Source organism: Silurus meridionalis, chromosome 4 (assembly GCF_014805685.1).
Source record: "Silurus meridionalis isolate SWU-2019-XX chromosome 4, ASM1480568v1, whole genome shotgun sequence".
Classification (NCBI taxonomy): Eukaryota; Metazoa; Chordata; class Actinopteri; order Siluriformes; family Siluridae; genus Silurus; species Silurus meridionalis.
In genome coordinates, this window is record NC_060887.1 from 28431453 (window position 1) to 28451145 (window position 19693).

At 37.2% G+C, this 19693-nt stretch overlaps 2 protein-coding genes across 3 annotated transcripts; both read left to right on the plus strand.

Annotated features, from left to right (window-relative positions):
- The first annotated feature begins 1244 nt into the window (after positions 1–1244).
- On the plus strand, positions 1245–7707 carry ssr1 (signal sequence receptor, alpha). Of its 2 annotated transcripts, XM_046848254.1 has the most exons (9): positions 1245–1456; positions 3052–3179; positions 3268–3367; positions 3603–3865; positions 4029–4105; positions 4240–4318; positions 5366–5459; positions 5832–5846; positions 6429–7707. In XM_046848254.1, the coding sequence occupies exons 1-9, from the start codon at positions 1276–1278 to the stop codon at positions 6494–6496; spliced, it is 1005 nt and encodes a 334-aa protein (XP_046704210.1). In that variant the 5' UTR covers positions 1245–1275; the 3' UTR covers positions 6497–7707. The 2 variants fall into 2 exon arrangements, with proteins under 2 accessions (XP_046704210.1, XP_046704211.1); XM_046848255.1 differs by lacking the exon at positions 5832–5846.
- Positions 7708–10537: 2830 nt separating this feature from the next.
- twsg1b (twisted gastrulation BMP signaling modulator 1b) lies at positions 10538–19304 on the plus strand. Its single transcript, XM_046848575.1, has 5 exons — positions 10538–10706; positions 11424–11576; positions 13628–13727; positions 14001–14264; positions 18278–19304. The coding sequence occupies exons 2-5, from the start codon at positions 11430–11432 to the stop codon at positions 18457–18459; spliced, it is 693 nt and encodes a 230-aa protein (XP_046704531.1). The 5' UTR covers positions 10538–10706; positions 11424–11429; the 3' UTR covers positions 18460–19304.
- The last annotated feature ends 389 nt before the right edge of the window (positions 19305–19693 follow it).

A 19693-nucleotide genomic window follows, 5' to 3' on the forward strand; every position in this document is an offset into this window, starting at 1 on the left:
GAAAATCAGTGTTCAGTTATAAATATAATTTGTTAATTACATGATATGCATATGCTTTTTTTCTGTAAAGCTGCTTTGGGATAATGTCCATTGATAAAATGCTATAAAAATAAAACTGAATTTATTTTAATTAAAGGGTGATTAGTTGGAACCAGTCTAACTATTCTGCATGATTGTCATGAGTTAACTTGTGATTATTTGCAACTTAATCGCACATTTTAATCTGTTGTAAATGTACCTTAAAATGATACTTTCCAAGTTTTTAAAACTCTAATAAGCATGGACAAACATGGATGCTTTATGCAAATGTATGTTTATTATTACCTGAACATAGAGCATAAAGAACATAGACATGTTTCAAAAATGATGTTTTTCAAGAACTTGTTCATGTCTATTAAACACATAGAAAAAAAGAACATAGAAAAAACACAGGTTCCCATTACTTTTCTTTCTTTGCACTGAGCCAGTTGCAAACAAGGCTGTTTACATTTCAAATGACAGGGCAGCTCGATTTAAAGTAATTATGGTGTTTTAAATTATGTGAATCATCAGGACACCAAACAGAACTTTTGCTATGTTTCCACACGGACGGTTTTTACTGCCGGATATGTGCACTATGGTGGATTTTGGTGCTTGATTTGAGATTTGAGATTTGGCGCATCAGTACAACAAATGTGTATTGATTAAAACATTTTCCAGTAAAGATTTATTTTGTATTGTTTATGTCTGAGTAACGAAAAGACATTGTGAATAAATGTGTTGCATTAAAGGTTTTAATTTGGCCTCTTTTATATTTATTTATATTTTTTTATAAAAATTGGTCAAACAGAAATATGTGCTGCATTAATCGCGTGTTAATAAAATTAGTCCTGTAAAATTATTTTGCGTTTTGACAGCCCTAATGTAAAAATATGTGGGGATAGTGTTGGTGCCATGAGGGCTGGTCATTGTGGATCTCCTAAATTTTCCACAATCTTCTGCCACTGTTGGCACTCTGACCCCAGCTTTCTTACAAGATGGCATATGCAAAAATTACAATTTCCCTTTGGGATTAATAAAGTACGGAATGTGTGTCTTTATATTTAATCATATTTTCTGTCTCATTTGTCAAAGGTTAGGCTCTTGAACAGGACGTGCATAGAGAATAAATGAGTAGATGAGTAATTAGTAATAATTATTAGTAAGTAGTTTGTTATATTGAACAGAAATATGCTTATTGTGCTATTTGTGTGTGTTCATCTGGCTCTCCTTTGGGTCTTTCTTTTTTTCGGCGTCATGCGTGATTCTCACAACGCGCATGCGCAGAAGACGCGCGTTCTCGTTCGGCAGCAGGTAAAGAGCAGGAGCTGCGCGTGTTTTCGCTTGTTGCTGTTGGACTCCGCCAAAATGCTCAAATTCCTTCCGAAATTCTTGCTCTTGCTGTTGCTAGCATTCCCGGTAACCATTTTAATGAAAGGTAAGTTGTAAAGCGATTGTTCACCACCGCGTTTGTTAGCTAACTAGCCTGGGTTTCTTGGCTAGCTGGAAACCTGAAGTAGGTCGACTCGTGCACGATGAGCTTCCTTTAAATGTAAAATGTAGTAAGATTTACGTTTTATTTACACGCGTAATATTCGGAACTGATACGTGGGAAGGTTTTAGACACTAAATACACGCTAAAAGTCTTTATTCTCTCAGTGAAGCTAAATAGTTAGCTTGCTCCGTTCACGTCTTAACTGACGTGTCCTTAACGGCTAGTGCTGCTAGGCTAGTGCTAGCTTACAATGCAGCATTACTAGCGATGTTTGCAAAGGCATGGTCATGTAGACTGGTACAAATATGGATTAATGAGGAAGTAGACTTGGAGGCATTATTGTTTCAACATGTTATTAGTATGTATACGGAATATGTAGCAGGGTGATGATGTAGCTAATGGGGAATCAAGTTGCTAACTTGGCACGCACAATAACAGATTAGACCTGAATGGTCAGGGTCACCAGTATTGGTCGTGGTGGCCTGAATTGTGTAGTGTTTCATGTGTAAACTGATAACGAGAATTACACAGTCTGCAGTATCTGTTACTCAAATATGTTTGCGCTAAAGGAAAGAGCTTTATGGACAGTGTTGAATAGTTAGATTTTATATCTTAGTCCTCTGTAAATGTGCCTCAGCGTTAAATCAGCAAATCTTTTGAGCATAAATAACAGGAGACTGCATTGTCATAACAAAAGGTTGTGAGGCCTCACACAGTTCCTGCTGGATATTGCACCGCGACTTGATGCGTTGTGTAAGTCAGCTCATGATTTGGCAACACAATGTATGCCAACATTACTTAAAAAAACATTCAGATACAAAACAATACTCCTTTAGGGCTGGGGAATGAAGAATGTGGAAGTTGACCATTGCAATTTCTTGGATTGAAAAGACTATTTTAGTGGTGAACTCTGATCCTTCTTTTATTCAAACAAATCTGACGGTTCAGTTTTATCTGTATAGCACGTTTAACAATGGACATTGTCCAAAAGCAGCTTCAAAGAAGCAAATCAATTACAATAAAAAAATGGTACTCCTTGAAATAGTATAAGAAAGAAAACTTGAGAGGAACCAGACTTAGAAGGGAACCTATCCTCATCTGGGTGACATTGAATGTCAATTCATTACAGTTCAACCATTTTCGAGGTTATCAGATGTTCACTGGTTGACTCTTGAATGCAAAAACTGTTCATGGCAACTGTAGTCCTATGCCATTGTAGCAGATTCTATATATTTGAGACAAAAGCCATCTTTATGGCTCTTAAAGAGTAAATCTGCTTAGTAACTCGATGGCTCTTTAGACTGCTCATGGGAAACCATCTTCAGCAGCAGGAGAACTCCATCCAGAGGTAGGGCATAAAAATGCATTAGGCAGGTCTGGAAAGAAGAAAGGGACAAGATAATTCAGACATTAGTGATATTGCAATAGACAAAATAGTCTCCTACTCCACTGGCATTATGAGAGCTGAGAAAGTGAAGAGGTTTTATATTTTTTTTACAACCTATTATACAAACTAAATCTCTAAATATCTCTTTCAGGTACGTTTGTAGCTGCACAGGATGTTACAGAAGAAGAAGAGGCAGCCGATGAAGATACTACTGATGATGTGATTGCTGAAGATGAGGATGATGAAGCAGAAGTGGAAGATGATGAAAACACAGAATTGGTATGAAGTTAGGATTATATCGTAATTGCAGGGGTAGTTAATTAACACAAATATATAAATCTAATCATTGTGTTGTGATCTGGGTCAGACTGAAGAAAAAGATGAAGAGGAAGAAGAAGAAGCTCTAGCAGGAGAAATAAAGCCTTCCCCAAATGCTGATACAACAATTCTGTTTGTCAAAGGAGAAGGTACCCAAATTACACTTTTAAGCCTTAACTTTGTAGTTTCTCTTTTAAATTTTAGTTCATGTACAAATCTTTACAATTCTGACACTATTCAACTTGGTTACAAAGTCTTTTTTTATCTTCACAATTCTGTTTGATAATTACAGATCTGTGTTTAAGTATAATCGAAGTTGTTTGTTGAAAAATGGAACAGTTTACATTTAATTTGCTTATATATTTCCTCTTGATTTAATTCTAGACTTCCCAGCCAACAACATTGTGAAATTCCTGATGGGCTTCACTAATAAAGGCAGTGAGAATTTTGTGGTCGAGTCTCTGGATGCTTCCTTCCGCTACCCTCAAGACTTTCAGTTTTACATCCAGAACTTCACTGCTCTGCAGTTGGGTATAGAGGTACCTCCACAGCGCCAGGCCACGTTTGAGTACTCTTTCATCCCTGCTGAGCCCATGGGTGGTCGTCCTTTTGGCTTGGTCATCAACCTCAACTACAAGGACAGCAGTGTGAGTGTGACACTACAACATAGATGTTAGAGATTTATAAAGCTGTCTGGGCTGGTCATAGTATAAAACCCTCTAAAATAAAATGTTTATACAAAAAAAAAAGGTCAAGTAATAGACACTAACACCAGTTCATATATATATTTTTTTAATCTTTTATCAACAGGGCAACATTTTCCAGGATGCAGTGTTTAACCAGACAGTCACCATCACTGAGAGGGAGGATGGTTTGGATGGAGAAACGTGAGTGGGGGGAAAAAAAAAATATATATGACAGAAATAAACGTGTTAATTAATTTGTTAAATTAAGAGTAAATCTTTCCTCTGACAGACCTCCAAAAATGTTAAATAATGTCTAGGTTGTCCTTTTCTTACAGGATCTTCATGTACGTGTTTCTCTCTGGCCTTGGACTTCTGGTGGTTGTTGGCCTGCATCAGCTACTGGAATCTAGGAAGGTAAAAAATCCAGTAATGGAATGAATAGAGTATGAAGTGTAGGGTTTCCCTGTTTTTGACATGATGTTCTGGTCATGAACAAACTAGGTTAAGTTGAAGGCAAGTACACCGAGATGAATTTATGTATTTCTTAGATCCAATGATCAAGACACATGCATGATGTACACAGTACTGAAACGAGCCAATATATTTCAAGTTCATATAGGGATGGAGAAACAGTAAGCATGAGTACATGGGGGTTGGGGGTCTCTAAATATCCCAAGCACACAAACATTTACCATGACAATAAGATGTTGCAGTAAAGTTGTTTGGTGTACAAGTGGTGGGTTTAAGCTGCACTACAGGAATTAGGAGAAGGGAGTCTTCTTTTAAAGTTTGCATCAGGCCCTGTTAACAGGTATTAGTAGCCCCTGGTAATCCAATCACAAGTAAACTACTGAAATGCATAATCGTTCAGGTTTCTAGTGACTACTTTGGATAGAATTTCATATGTTTCCCCTTGAGAAGGTTTCATTCTTTACGTCAGTCTTCCACATTTATTTTAGGGCAGAAATGAATGACAAATCCTTTCACGTATTTGTAAAAGCTATCTTTCATTTGATTTCAGGAACTTAAAATAAATCTGATCAGTGTTGCAAAAATCTTATTGCAGTGATGTGATTGGGTGTTTCTGTGTTTTTTTTTTTATTTTTATTTTTTTTGTTTTTGGGTTTTCTTTGTTTCTGTCCAAGATGCATCAAGATATTGAGGTCACCTATATATATTAAACTACATTCAATGGTGGTTTGAGTATAATGTGACACAAGAGTCTCTATGATTGAATCACAGAGCATATTTAAGATACATTGGCCCCCGTTCAAATCTGTGTTTAGCACTGTCCAGTTGTGATCAGATTACTCACTATGCATGTTTATACCAGGTGTGAACGAGGTCTTATTATAGAGGTTGAATTCTATTATAATTAAAACAAATATGGGAGTATTTTTAATGAGCGTTCAGAGGAGAAATCAAACTTGACAGCATTTGGATGCTTGTACGTCTTTGCAGAGGAGGAGACCTGTGGCCAAGGTGGAGATGGGGACCTCCAACCATAATGATGTTGATATGAGCTGGATCCCTCAGGAAACACTCAATCAGATTAGTAAGTTTTTTATATATATATATATATATATATATATATATATATATATATATATGTGTGTGTGTTTGTGTATGTGTATATATGCGTATATATTATTTTTAGTTTTAATAGAAGTTCAGATTTGTTCAGAGTTTTTAATCTTTGTTTGGTAGAAATGGTGATCTAAAACTTTTCCTTCTCATTTCTTATGTAAAAAAAAAAATCCTCTGCCTTTTTCATTCATACTTTTGAGTACACGTTCTTATTAACTGTTCTGAGACAAACACAAGCTTTGCTTTCTATCTTTTGTCTTGCATGGTCTTGGCTGATGATGCTTTTGCTTATTCTCTGGACCACTCATTCTGTTTCCTTCTTTTTCTCTTGCGTCCTCAGTGCAGAGTCGGCGAGGTGAGAGTTCCTTTTGCTTGTCAGAAATGTTGTAGTATAGGAAAGTAGCAGATGAGGTCTCTCTCTCTTGTATTTTTATCATTTGCTTTTTACTTTTTTACTAGATTTTAAGTCAAATTCAGCTTTATTTGTATAGCGCTTTTAACAATGGGCATTATTCCAAAGTTTACAAAGATAAATAGGTTTTAGGAATTATGAAATACGAAAACTATACAAAATTACTGCACTGTTCTTCTTATGAGTTTTTTTATCATAAACATGATTTGTAGTTTGACATTAAAATATATTTCATTGTTAAATGGTGCTTGTTTTTGTTAATATAAACATTTACAGCGATTCAAATTGAAATGTTTAAGCAGTAAAGTGATTTTGAAGTGACCTACTTGGACACTTAGTAAAGAGTAATGTTGCTAGGGCAGTGTATTATTGAAAATAGGCACAGAAATTGTTTATTGAAAAGTATTATGGTTAAAGTGTCAGGTGGTCAGAGGGATGACAATAATATTATTATAATTATTAATAATAATCTGAAGTATGTTGATTTTGAATTAATGGCATTGTTATATTTTCCCCTTTTTTCAGATAAGGCTTCCCCCAGAAGATCACCCCGTAAGAGGACGCAGAAGCGCTCTGCTGGATCAGATGAGTGAAGAGGGAGTGTAGTTCTGTTGCTCTTGGCTGTATGGTGCATGCTACTGAGCACAGTTTGACCATCATACAAACACCTATAGCGGTCAACATTCGTATACCAATATGGTCAAATTTTTTTCTAAATATAACAAATAAAAACGAAAAAGTGACAACAATGAAAAGCTACTCCAGCCACTGTAGTGGTGTAATTATTTTCTTTTCCTGTTTTGCTTTTTGAGATTAGTCAGTCTGACTTATCAATTTTGCTTAAATCTGTGGACAAAAGGCATAATTATGGTTTTGTTTGGTTTCTAGAAAGCCATGTTTTTTTTTTTTTTTTTTTTTTTTTAAATTAATCCCTCTCCTGGGTTGTTTGTTTTTTCTTGGCACTGATTGACTTTATGCACATGTATTCTTAGCTGGGTCTTCCTCACTAATTTGGTAACTTGTTTCCAGCCAGTACGAGTGTGCATCTGCCATGTTCACGTGCACTGAGTTTTTGTTTTTGGCCATTTTTATTCTGCCATTGTGGGTTTGGAGGATTGCTGACTAGATAAAAACCATGCGCCCCGACTGTGCCTATTTTTATTATTCTCCGTTGTCTTTTCACTTCTCAGAATGTCTCCTGATTTTCAAGTGTGTTTTCAGGATATTAAATATCATATGATTTCCAGGAACACTGATGATGATATAAACTGGGAATAGGGAGTCTGTGGATAAATTTTTTTTTTTTTTTTTTTTTTTTTTTGTCTTGTGGCATGAATTTTGATGCCTGTAATAAATACTGTGTAGTACACTACTGTACACAAATGGCCCCTATAGTTCAGGTGGGCTTTGACAACCCATGGTATATAAACAATTAGTGCTATAGACATGTACTTGCTTTTCAGTAGGTGTGTGATTTACTGACCGATTGCTTCCTTATTGATGTTTTTAAGGTTCAGTGGATACATTTTTGAGAATAATTTACAAGTAGAAATGGCAAAGTGAACCAATTGATGCATAAGCTGAAAACAGGCAGTTAGCAAGGCTTTTCTCTTAGTCATGGCTTTCTTTTATTGGGACTTTCAGCTCTGCTCTACTTTCCAAAGAAAAACTAAAACGTTTTTGTTTCCCATTTATTGTTGAACAAATGTTGCCATTAAGACTGCCCACACAAGTATTAATGACTAGAAGGAGGGAGTTCTGAAGAGATTATGGAAAGTACAAAATAAAGATGGACATCAATGTTTTTGATTTTGTTTGTTTGTTTTCCTCACACACACACAAAAAGTAACTTTAAATAATCTAAGTTTATAACTTCCCACCTGCTAGAAAATGGAAAAAAAAGGGTCAGTAAAGCATCTAAACCTTTAGCAATAATAGCCACGGTTTTTGTAATAAATTGATTAGAAAATATGTATGCAAAACGTTTCTCCTTGAAAACTAAGCTGATTTGAAAGTTCAGAAACCGTTCTAACAGATTCAGTCTGTCAAAATAAGTAATTTCTTGCAGTTGTCCTGTGGCTGAAGTCTTTCTAAGCCATGTCAGTAGGCCACATCACAAGCACAAAGTTCCCCTTTCTACTGTTTCAAATAACCTGAAAGCCAAAAAAAATCTAAATATTTACTTACACTAGCTATGTGCTTTATTAGCAACATTTGCACATATGTGCAGTTATCCAACAGGACAATCATGCAGCTACGGCAGTCCTTCACAGGACAATATGCATTCACACCACATTAGCTTTCCACATTTCAGCTTGTTTTCAGATGCAGCAGGAAACAAAAGAACCTATGGTAAACCCACATCAACATTAGGAAAAACAGGAAAACAAAACCTTGGGTATAGGATTGAATCTGCAAATTCTGGAGCTATTAAACAGGGATTAAAACCACTCTGTTTTGTATAATCTCAATGTAAAATATAAAAAAAAAAGTCTATTAATAATAAAATCTGGGGTGGCATTTCCACCTCACAGCTTTAGGACCATTGGTGTGTGTAGATTTCTACCTGTTCTCCACACACTTCTAGGGTCTGAAGTTTCATCCTATGTCCTATAAACATTTTTTTATTTGGGCTAGATATTGTATAATGCCTGTTTATGCAAATGTGTGTGGGAATGGGTGCACAGTGCCAGCATTTTTAATGGCGTTCACAATCCTGAAGAAAATAAAGGAACTGAAATCAAATAAGTTGGAATGTATTATTCGCTTAACACAGCAGTACAGTGTAGACCAAACATGTCATACTCAAGGCCCCTGTGCCACGTTTGACCCACGGATCCATTATATCTGGCCTGCGAGGTATTTATCACATTTCTATTGTAATTGGCTTTGTAAAAGTTTGACATGGTGGGTACTTTGCCTACAAGCTGCTTACACTTTCTGCATGTTTGGAAAAGCATAATTGTGTGAACAATTTTTCTCTGTTATGAAGATGAACAAAAGCGAACACAGGAGTCGTTTTACTGATGCACACCTTCACTCTGTCCTGAGAGTTGCCTTGTCGCAGAACCTAAACCTAAACATTACAGTTTTTCTCAGTCGCTTTGGAGCGTTTCTCAGATTAGAAATGAAATTCTCAAAACTACTTGTTCAAACTCCACATCATTTAGTCATTTGTGCTCAACATAAGAACATTTCTCGTTGCTTTGATCAAATTGCGAATGCTTTGGTACATCATTTAATCGATTGTGTACAAGTGTCTGCTTTTTCCCACATTATCAGTTGTTTGTCATGTTGATCAAAATGTATTATACTAGTTTAGAAATTTGTCAAGCTCTTCTTCTTCACAGTTCTATTAAACATTTTTGGTAAATGTGTCTTGAATTGATGAATTGTGCAGATGAACCTTGAATGTCAATAATGAAGAGGCGTGTTCACTTTCAGATCAACCAATAATCAACTAGTTCTCTAAAATAGGTCAAGGCTGAATCTCGTGAACCTTTACTGTAATTGGCGAGTGTATATAAAAAGAGCAAAACACAGATTTACAATTGTTGAAAATGGATGAACAACTAGGAAATGAACATGGTTAAGAGCCAAGAATAAGGATGCATGCTGGAAGGGTAAGGAGGCAAAATAGAGGAAGAGGAAGAAGAGGCCAGAGACACATTTCAGATGAAATTAGAGCCACTATTGTGGACCATGTTGTCAATCATGGCCTCACAATGGTATTGCAAGGGATGCAATTTGTGGCCCGACAGAATGGGACGTCAGGGGGTAAAGACAGATTGCACTGTATAGTGCAGCATGTGCAGTCCTGCCTAAGAAGTGTTTCCTATGTGTACTTTTTGGAATCTTAATTTGTGTCTTTTTATTTTCTCTCACAATCACATTATATTCAGTCCACTAGTAAAATAAATACAGTAAAAAAGTGTGAATCCTGTCCAGTCTCTTACAATCAATATCCCACATACAGTAATGTGTAAATTTGTGCTGTCCAAATTCATAGTTGACAATTCAGCCTCATGCATTTTTAATACTTTTAATCCAAAACATAGTTTACATCAAGAAATACTAAAATAAAGCATTGTCATAATGAAAAAATGACTGAACATTTTGACTATCTTGTTCGTAAACAATGATAAAAGGACTTGTTATTTTGATGGCAATGATATGTTCATTGACACAAATACTTAATTTTGAGAGAAGAACTAAGGATTTTTTTTAGCAAAAAACAGGCTTTTGCAAGAAATCCAATGTATTGTGCTATTTTGTACACACTGTTTTGAGAATGCACTTACTGATTTGCAAATCTTAAGGATGATTCGAGAAATGCTCCAAAGCAACTGGGAAAAACTAATGAACTGACAGTCAAGAAATGATGCCAAGCATCTCGCTCAGGCAAATGTGCATACGAGCAGAATGTACTTACTGTACCTTACTGTTTTATTTGTGCACTTTATTCTGCATCCTGTTTGTTTAGTTGTTTATTAAATACTGACAGTATTGCTGAGTTTGATACCACTGGTGCTCGACTTTATTGCATGGTGGTGGTATGAGTAGGAGGGCTGGGCCTCTGAGCTCACCTGTGTTTGAGATGTTAAGAGGTGTCTGTCTCTTTAAGGCGCCTGTCGGCTGCTGCTGCTGCATCTGGCTTTGTGTGAGAGGAAAAAGCACGCCATCGCAAGACACGAAACATGCCTTAATTATACAGGGGGGAAAAGCAAACGAGAGGATACCCAACATACACGGTTTGCAACTGAACGACGCAAATAATATATAAAAAAGTCTTAAAGTGACACGGTAAGATTGAGACATGCATGCATACATGTTTATGGCGTATTGTTTGAACTGTAGCAACAAACTTTCTCTTTTTGCTTCTTTTATGGGTTACAAATGATGGCATGCTGTTCGTGTTTACTGTCGGCGTTGCATGAAGTTATACCAGGGAGCAAAATATTTTTTATTTTTTATAAATAAGCGTCAGGAAACACTTGTGATGGACAAACAGAATAACTTGGAAGAGTAATGAGAGTTTATAGTGTTTGGTAGTCGGAGTGCTTTTTGTGCACGAGTAATGAATTGGGGCTTTAAGGTTACATTAGATTGATCTATATGTTTGGAATCACATGCGATCAAATACATGGCTTATTCGACTATGAATATTATGCATGTATTGCCTTTTTTTTTCCAAGTGAAAACTTTCTCGAGCAAACAAAACTCGGGCTGAATCCCAAATGGCTGCTCATTCCCTTTTGTAAGTGTCCTGTGTAATAATGGCTCCCACACCCACTGTAGTGTACTTGATGTCCGAAAGGAAGCCGTTTAGGTTTTGTCCTTTTTAGTTCTTTGATACCTGGCGTCAACGCTTTGATGTTACCGCCCATTTTAACACAACAATGGCGCGAGGAAAGTGTGGAAAGTGTGTGTGTGCGCGCGTGTGTGCATGCGCGCGCCTCCATTTTTGTAGACTGCTCCTTGTTGGAGAAGTGACTTCTTGTGGTTCCTGTGAGGCTGCAGGTGGGGATGAGGTTTGCTCGAGTCGGGATGCAGTCGACCTGGCCACACACGGCACTGCCTGCGGTGCTTCTTGTGGTTTTGGCCGGACTTTCTGTTTCTACTGCATGCAATAAAGCATTGTGTGCCAGCGACGTCAGCAAGTGTTTAATACAGGTAAGGAGAGCTTTTCTTTTTAGCAAATACCTTCAGGATTCATATAGTATATGCACTAATCATTTAAAAGCACGAGGAAACCTGACCATCAAATGTGCTTCTTATTCCACTTCCACCGTTATAGTAATCATCTTCCACTCTTCTATGAAGAGTTCTGCTAGGTTTTGGAGCTTGGCTGTGGGTCTTTGTGGTCATTCAGCCACAAGACCATTAGTGACGTTTACTGATGTGTGTTAATATTCCAGTTTATAAAAAAAAAAAGGTTTTAGGGGCTCTGTGTGCAGGACAGTCAAATGAAGCTCCATGAAGATATGCTTAACATGGGTTAAAGTGGACGATCTTGAGTGGCCTGCTATAGAGCTTTGACTTGAAGTCTATTGAACACCTTTTTATGACCGCAAATACATGAAATGAAATGTTCAAAAAGACCATAGAAATCTTATGTCCAGATCTTTTGTCCATATAGTTTTTGTTGTTGTTGTTTTTTTAAACATATAATTGTGTTTCAAATTTGTAGCAAGAACCACATTACAGGTGTGGTCTTGGGTGTCTGCAAACCTTTGGCCATATAATATATATTACACTTTAGCCAGAGGAGAACATGGGGCAGTGAAGGCTTAAATACCTCCACCATGGCAAAGTATAGAACTGGCCGCACCAGAAAAAGCAAAGCTATAATAAAAAGCTATCATACAAAATATAAACTGTTATAAAAAGAAAAACAGCAAGTGAGAGCCAGAGAGCGCCAACATCAGCCCTTTATGGACAGAAACTGAATCGCACATTTTGAACAGAGACAAAGAGTGAGATATGCTGGGAAATAGTAATGAGACAATAATACAAACGTGAACAAGTATTTATTGTGGGTGCTCCCACAATACAGAGCAAAAGAGAATATGTTGATGAGAAAAAGGTTTAGGTTACAGCGGCTCAAGCAAACAAAACGGAAAGGATTTTGAAAAGTGTGCTTAGTCATAATGCTGTACAATGTCATTGAGCAATACAGTAAATTATTTGCAACATCTCTTTTCAGCCTTCTAGAAATTGATGATATAGCAAGTTTAATACAAATTACATTACCTAAATAACAACCAGATGAGCTTTTTCATGTGTGTATAATATATATATATATATATATATATATATATATATATATATATATATATATATATATATATATATATATATATATAGTTTTATTATTTAGTGTCTTGTAATATTTCATACTCCTTTCACTGAATTGTCTGATGTGTGATATACTGTACCAGCATAATCTGTACACTTTTGGTGTCTATTTACTGCACTACGTAACCTGCTATTATTTTGTAATTAACACTTCTACTTTTATTTCTATTTATTTACATTATTCTTACCTTCTTGCATATCTTGTTTTGTAGTGTTAATGAGCAAGTCATATAAGTTTTATCTGAGTATCATTGACATTCAGTTTACTTTTGTGGTTTTAGGGTTGTGGTTGATCAGACTACATAGTCTTGTGTAAGTAAATAGTGAGCTGTATTGTCTCATGGTATGCTATTATGAGCCATTTTGATTCAGGTTCTACATTGCCTTTGGTGGGTATTGGGCTGCGTTTTGCACATCTGGAATGTGACCTCTGCTCTTTACCTCTCCTGCTGTTTTGGCAGGCTGATGTTTCAGAGTGCACTCCAGAAAACCACAGCATACTCAAACTTGATCTGAGATGTGCATTTCACCAGAAAAATAACTGTTTACACATGCGCGCGCGCACGCACACACACACACACATTTTTAAGTGTTTGAATAAATTTGAAATAACTTATGATCTAAATGTGTGTATATGCATCTATCTATCTAACTATAATGTGAGAGAAAATCTAGATCTAAATTGTCAGAATTGTCACATAAACAATATGATTTGTATTGAGACTTGTGAAATTGCTTTATCTGTTAAAAATGTAAAAATCATGCTTGATTCCTGATATTTTTTTTTTTTCTTTCTTTTTTTTTACTTGCATTATGTTTTTTAAGGTAGTTCTTCTGTTGCTAGAAGCTATATTTATGTTTTTCAGGAGCTATGCCAATGCAGGCCGTCAGATGGGAACTGTTCGTGCTGTAAGGAGTGTATGCTGTGTCTGGGCACGCTGTGGGAGGAGTGCTGTGACTGTGTGGGTGAGTGTCAATTTCATTTCTAGTCAGTGTAACAGTAACATTTAAATTGACAACATGAAGACATCATAATTCTTCTGTAACTTGTTGTCTATTACATTCTTTTTTCTGTATTTGGTGAATTTGACAGATGCATGACGTGTCCTTCCTGTTGATGTGAAATTGAGTGTTGCCACCTGATTTTAACAGGCAGAATGCTGTTTGTAGTGTTATTTTCCTGTTTAGTAATCTGTGCTTTGATAACAGCTGTGTTTAATTTATTGCACTCCCTCTCAGGCATGTGCAACCCGAGGAATTACAGTGACACACCAGCCACCTCTAAAAGCACAGTGGAGGATCTGTACAGGCCCATTCCCTCCCTGTTCAGAGCACTCACTGAGGGTGAAGCCCCCATCAACATGATGGTGGTCTCCTTTCCTGTGGCAGAGGAATTGTCCTACCATGAGAGCTTGGTGTCCTTCTTGGAGACAATGGAAGATCAGCATCAAAATGTCTCGTTGCCTGGCAACAGCATTCATTCTAGTTATGATAACACTCAAGGTAAGGTATGCTACACTGTTAGATTTCGTTCTCCAGTAACACACACCTTTTCACCCCAACTCTTATAATTATATACAGTGTGAGAGACATAATCTAAAAAAAAAATTCAGAAATCACAATGTATGATTTTTTTTTTTTTTTTTTTGTAACTATTTATTTGTATGATACAGCTGCAAATAAGTATTTGAACACCTGAGAAAGTCAATGTTAATATTTGGTACAGTAGCTTTTGTTTGCAATTACAGAGGTCAAACGCTTTCCTGTAGTTTTTCACCAGGTTTGCACACTGCAGGAGGGATTTTGGCCCACCTCCACACAGATCTTCTCTAGATCAGTCAGGTTTCTGGCCTGTCGCTGAGAAACACGGAGTTTGAGCTCCCTCCAAAGATTCTCTATTGGGTTTAGGTCTGGAGACTGGCTAGGCCATGCCAGCACCTTGATATGCTTCTTACAGAGCCACTCCTTGGTTATCCTGGCTGTGTGCTTGGTCATTGTCATGTTGGAAGACCCAGCCTCGACCCATCTTCAATGCTCTAACTGAGGGAAGGAGGTTGTTCCCAAAATCTCGCAAAACATGGCCCCGGTCATCCTCTACTTAATACAGTGCAGTCGCCCTGTCCCATGTGCAGAAAAAACCCCAAAGATGATGCTACCACCCCATGCTTCACAGTAGGGATGGTGTTCTTGGGATGGTACTCATCATTCTTCTTCCTCCAAACACGTTTAGTGGAATTATGACCCAAAAGTTCTATTTTGGTCTCATCTGACCACATGACTTTCTCCCATGACCTCTGGATCATCCAAATGGTCATTGGCAAACTTAAGACGTGCCTGGACATGTGCTGGTTTAAGCAGGGGAACCTTCCGTGCCATGCATGATTTCAAACCATGACGCCTTAGTGTATTACCAACAGTAACCTTGGAAACGGTGGTCCCAGCTCTTTTCAGGTCATTGACCAGCTCCTCCTGTAGTTCTGGGCTGATTTCTCACCTTCCTTAGGATCATTGAGACCCCACGAGGTGAGATCTTGCATGGAGCCCCAGTCCGAGGGAGATTGACAGTCATGTTTAGCTTCTTCCATTTTCTAATGATTGCTCCAACAGTGGACCTTTTTCACCAAGCTGCTTGGCAATTTCCGTAGCCCTTTCCAGCCTTGTGGAGGTGTACAATTTTGTCTCTAGTGTCTTTGGACAGCTCTTTGGTCTTGGCCATGTTAGTAGTTGGATTCTTACTGATTGTATGGGGTGGACAGGTGTCTTTATGCAGCTAATGACCTCAAACAGGTGCATCTAATTTAGGATAATAAATGTAGTGGAGGTGGACATTTTAAAGGCAGACTAACAGGTCTTTGAGGGTCAGAATTCTAGCTGATAGACAGGTGTTCAAATACTTATTTGCAGCTGTATCATACAAATAAATAGTTTAAAAATCATATATTGTGATTTCTGGATTTTTTTTTTTTAGATTATGTCTCTCACAGTGGACATGCACCTACGATGACAATTTCAGACCCCTCCATGATTTCTAAGTGGGAGAACTTGCAAAATAGCAGCGTGTTCAAATACTTATTTTCCTCACTGTAATGTTCATCACAACTTGATTAGGTACATTTTTGCTTGGCAGTATGTTTAGTTTCTTCATTTTTAACTGCCTACAATTTTCTTTCAGAGTTAGTGGATGATTCTTGGATCTGTCAGCTGTTTCATTAAAATAACATGTCCTGTATGCATTCAATATAAAAATAGAAAAAACATAATACATATTGTAAAGAAATATATTTTTTAAACCCTTTATCCCTGGCATAAAATGTCTTCTTGATTTAGGGCCTCATTTATATGCTCCAGTAGCTTTGGAGCATGCTGTGTTACTGATTTTAATTTATTGTGAAGCAAATCTCTTTACAGTGAGCCTGTGACCCCATCTTTGTTGTCTGACTACTAAATCAGACCACCAGCAGAGAGGAGGTGTTGATGTTCAGGAGGAAATTACAGCTTAAGTCAAGGGTTTAGAAAATTATTCTCATTTAACTCGGAGGTGAAGACCAGCCGAGTTAATTTCCAGCTGGTTTTGTGGAGTGCCGGGGTTCAGCATTAAATTTATTTTTTTCTTTCCACAGATACTATGAAAGCAGACGTTTTAGGGTTTCAAGAATTGCAGTTTTTCATAAATCTCTATCAAAGTTAAAATCGTGTTACCAGTAATTATGTGGAGTGGTGTGAATTGTTTGCTAAGCAGGTGGTCATGATACTCCACACACAGAAATTCAACAGTGTCCAAACTCGTTACAGTGGTGTGAAAAAGTGTTTGAAATAAGTCCTGATTTCTTTCTTTTTTTTGCATGTTTGTCAAACTTGAATGTTTCAGATCATCAAACTAATTTAAATATTAGTAAAAGATAACACAAGTGAACACATGCAGTTTTTAAATAAAGGTTTTTATTATTGAGGGAAAACAAAATCCAAAACTACATGGCCCCGTGTGAAAAGCGTTAAAACTGGTTTACACACCTGAGTTCAATTTCTTTAGCCACACCCAGGCCTGATTACTGCCACACCTGTTCACAATCAAGAAATCTCTTAAATAGGACCTGCCTGATAAAGTGAAGTAGACCAAAAGATTTTTAAAAGCTAGACATTATGCCAAGATCCACAGAAATTCAGAAACAAATGAGAAAGTAATTGAGATCTATCAGTGTGAAAACGGTTATAAAGTCATTTCTAAATCTTTGGGACCTCCAGCGATCCACAATGAGAGACATTATTCTCAAATGGCAAAAACATGGAACGGTAAAGAAACTTCCTAGGAGTGGCCGACCGACCAAAATAACCCCAAGGGCACAGCGACAACTCATCCAAGAGGTCACAAAAGACCCCACAACAACATCCAAAGAACTGCAGGCCTCAGTTAAGGTCAGTGTTCATGACTCCACCATAAGAAAGAGACTGGGCAAAAATGGTCTGCATGGCAGAGTTCCAAGATGAAAACCGCTGCTGAGCAAAAAGAACATAAAGGCTTGTCTCAGTTTTGCCAGAAAACATCTTGATGATCCCCAAGACTTTGGGGTAAATACACTGTGAATTGACGAGAAAAAAGTAGAACTTTTTGGAAGGTGTGTGTCCCATTACGTCTGGCGTAAAAGTAACACCGCATTTCAGGAAAAGAACATCAGACCAACAGTAAAATATGGTGGTGGTAGTGTGATGGTCTGGGGCTGTTTTGCTGCTTTAGGACCTGAAAGACTTGCTGTGTTAATTGGAACCATGAATTCTGCTGTTTACCAAAAAATCCTGAAGGAAAATATCTGGCCATCTGTTTGTGACCTCAAGCTGAAGCGAACTTGGGTTCTGCAGCAGGACAATGATCCAAAACACACCAGCAAGTCCACCTCTGAATGGCTGAAGAACAACAAAATGAAGACTTTGGCGTGGCCTCGTCAAAGTCCTGACCTGAATCCTATTGAGAGGCTGTGGCATGACTTCAAAATTCCTCCACAGCGCTGTAACAGACTCATTGCAAGTTATCGCAAATGCTTGATTGCAGTTGCTGCTAAGTGTGGCCCAACCAGTTAATAGGCTTAGGGGGCAAACACTTTTTCACACAGGGCCATGTAGTTTTGGATTTTGTTTTCCCTCAATAATAAAAACCTTCATTTAAAAACTGCATATTGTGTTCACTTGTGTTATCTTTTACTAATATTTGAATTAGTTTGATGATCTGAAACATTAAAGTGTGACAAACATGCAAAAAATCGGGAAGGGGGCAAACACTTTTTTTTTCACCACTCTCTATACAACAGACATTTAGCAATGAAATAATTGATTTGGGTATACTGTTACTGAAAATGTTCGCTTTCCATTCCATTGGAAGCATTTAACACTAGCGTACTTTAAAGAAAGGAATTAACTATGCAGTGGTGTATGTTACATTGGGAACTCATTTATTTGAAATGTAAAATAACATGAGCACCTCACAAAAGTTGATCAATTTCTAATCTTATTCTCCATCCCTCTAGAAAACATGTGCACCGTCGTGTACTTTGATGACTGTGTTTCGATCCGTCAGTGTAAGCAGTACTGTGAGTCGATGGGAGGCTCTAAATACCGCTGGTTTCACAACGCATGCTGCGAATGCATTGGGCCCGAGTGTATCGACTACGGCAGCAGAGCAGTGAAGTGCATGAATTGTCTCTTCTGAACCACCAGCCTCTGAGTGTTGTGGATGCTCATACTCCTGCCACTAGAGGGCACAATAATGGGACTGTAGGTTCAGTAGACACTGACCTAGGATTGGGTTGGGGGGTACGGCATGTGACAATCATGTAAATTACAAGCCCTTGTGATTTTGCTCTTTTGTATTAACCTTTTACACTTTTTTATAGGTTTCTAGAAAAAAAAAAGTATATATGGATTTTGTATTTTTCTTGAATGTAAACCATTGAGTAGGCAGTCGCTATTCACATGCTATTCAAAGGGCGTTCTGCCAAATTAATGCTTTTTATAGATTGTTAACTGTTACCAATTTTCATTAATGTTTATCCATCAAACCTAGTTTTAAAATTTTTTGTTGACTGATATCAAGCTTCTATGTGTGAGGAAAAAATCAATCCAATAGCACACTGTGTTGAAACAATTGCAGATGCATTGAAGATTCTAGTGACATTTTGTTAGTCATAATTCTTCTACACTTCAGATGAAGGGACTGGTGCCATATACCGAAAGTGCCTGTGTCAAAGTGTCATTTCTTAGATGTTTCTGCTTTAACCACACATACAATGATGAGGAGGCAAACAGAACACCTATACTTTAATCTGGACTTTAATTCTGGTTAAGCTGTTTGAATACTGTCCCAAGATTTTTAAGAGATGGGGAAAGACTACAGCTTTAGGATTCATTTTAGTCGTTCTGTCAGAGCAGTGCTGTGTGTCAGTGCTGTTACTTCAAGGTACTTAATGCATATTGATCAAGGTTGCAATTCCATAAAAAAAAGTTTTTGTTTTGCAATAATCCTCATTAAACGACAAGTATTTAGTTCTCCTTGTACTTCTGCAGTAATGTAATGTGCTTACGAGAAATTGGTCCAAAACAAGCATTTTAAAACCTAATCAAAAAGGGTGGGAATAAAAATAAACCATTGTATTATTTTTTTTAATCGTAGAAATATTGTAGAATCACAATTTCAATTGTAAACCTTAAAGAGCAAACTGGCATTCGTGTATTTGTAATTTCAATGAAAAGTCAAACACCTACACAATATTAAAGTTAGTGTTTTAATCAGTTGCATCCATGCCAGTGTTTGATCTTTTTATGGATGCATTCTTTAAGCAGGTGCACTAATCCGTCTTCCAAAATTCATCTAAATGAAGGAGAGCATGTTCACATCAACTTGTGTATGACTGTTGATGGATTCTGGGTCAGATAGCAGATGGTTG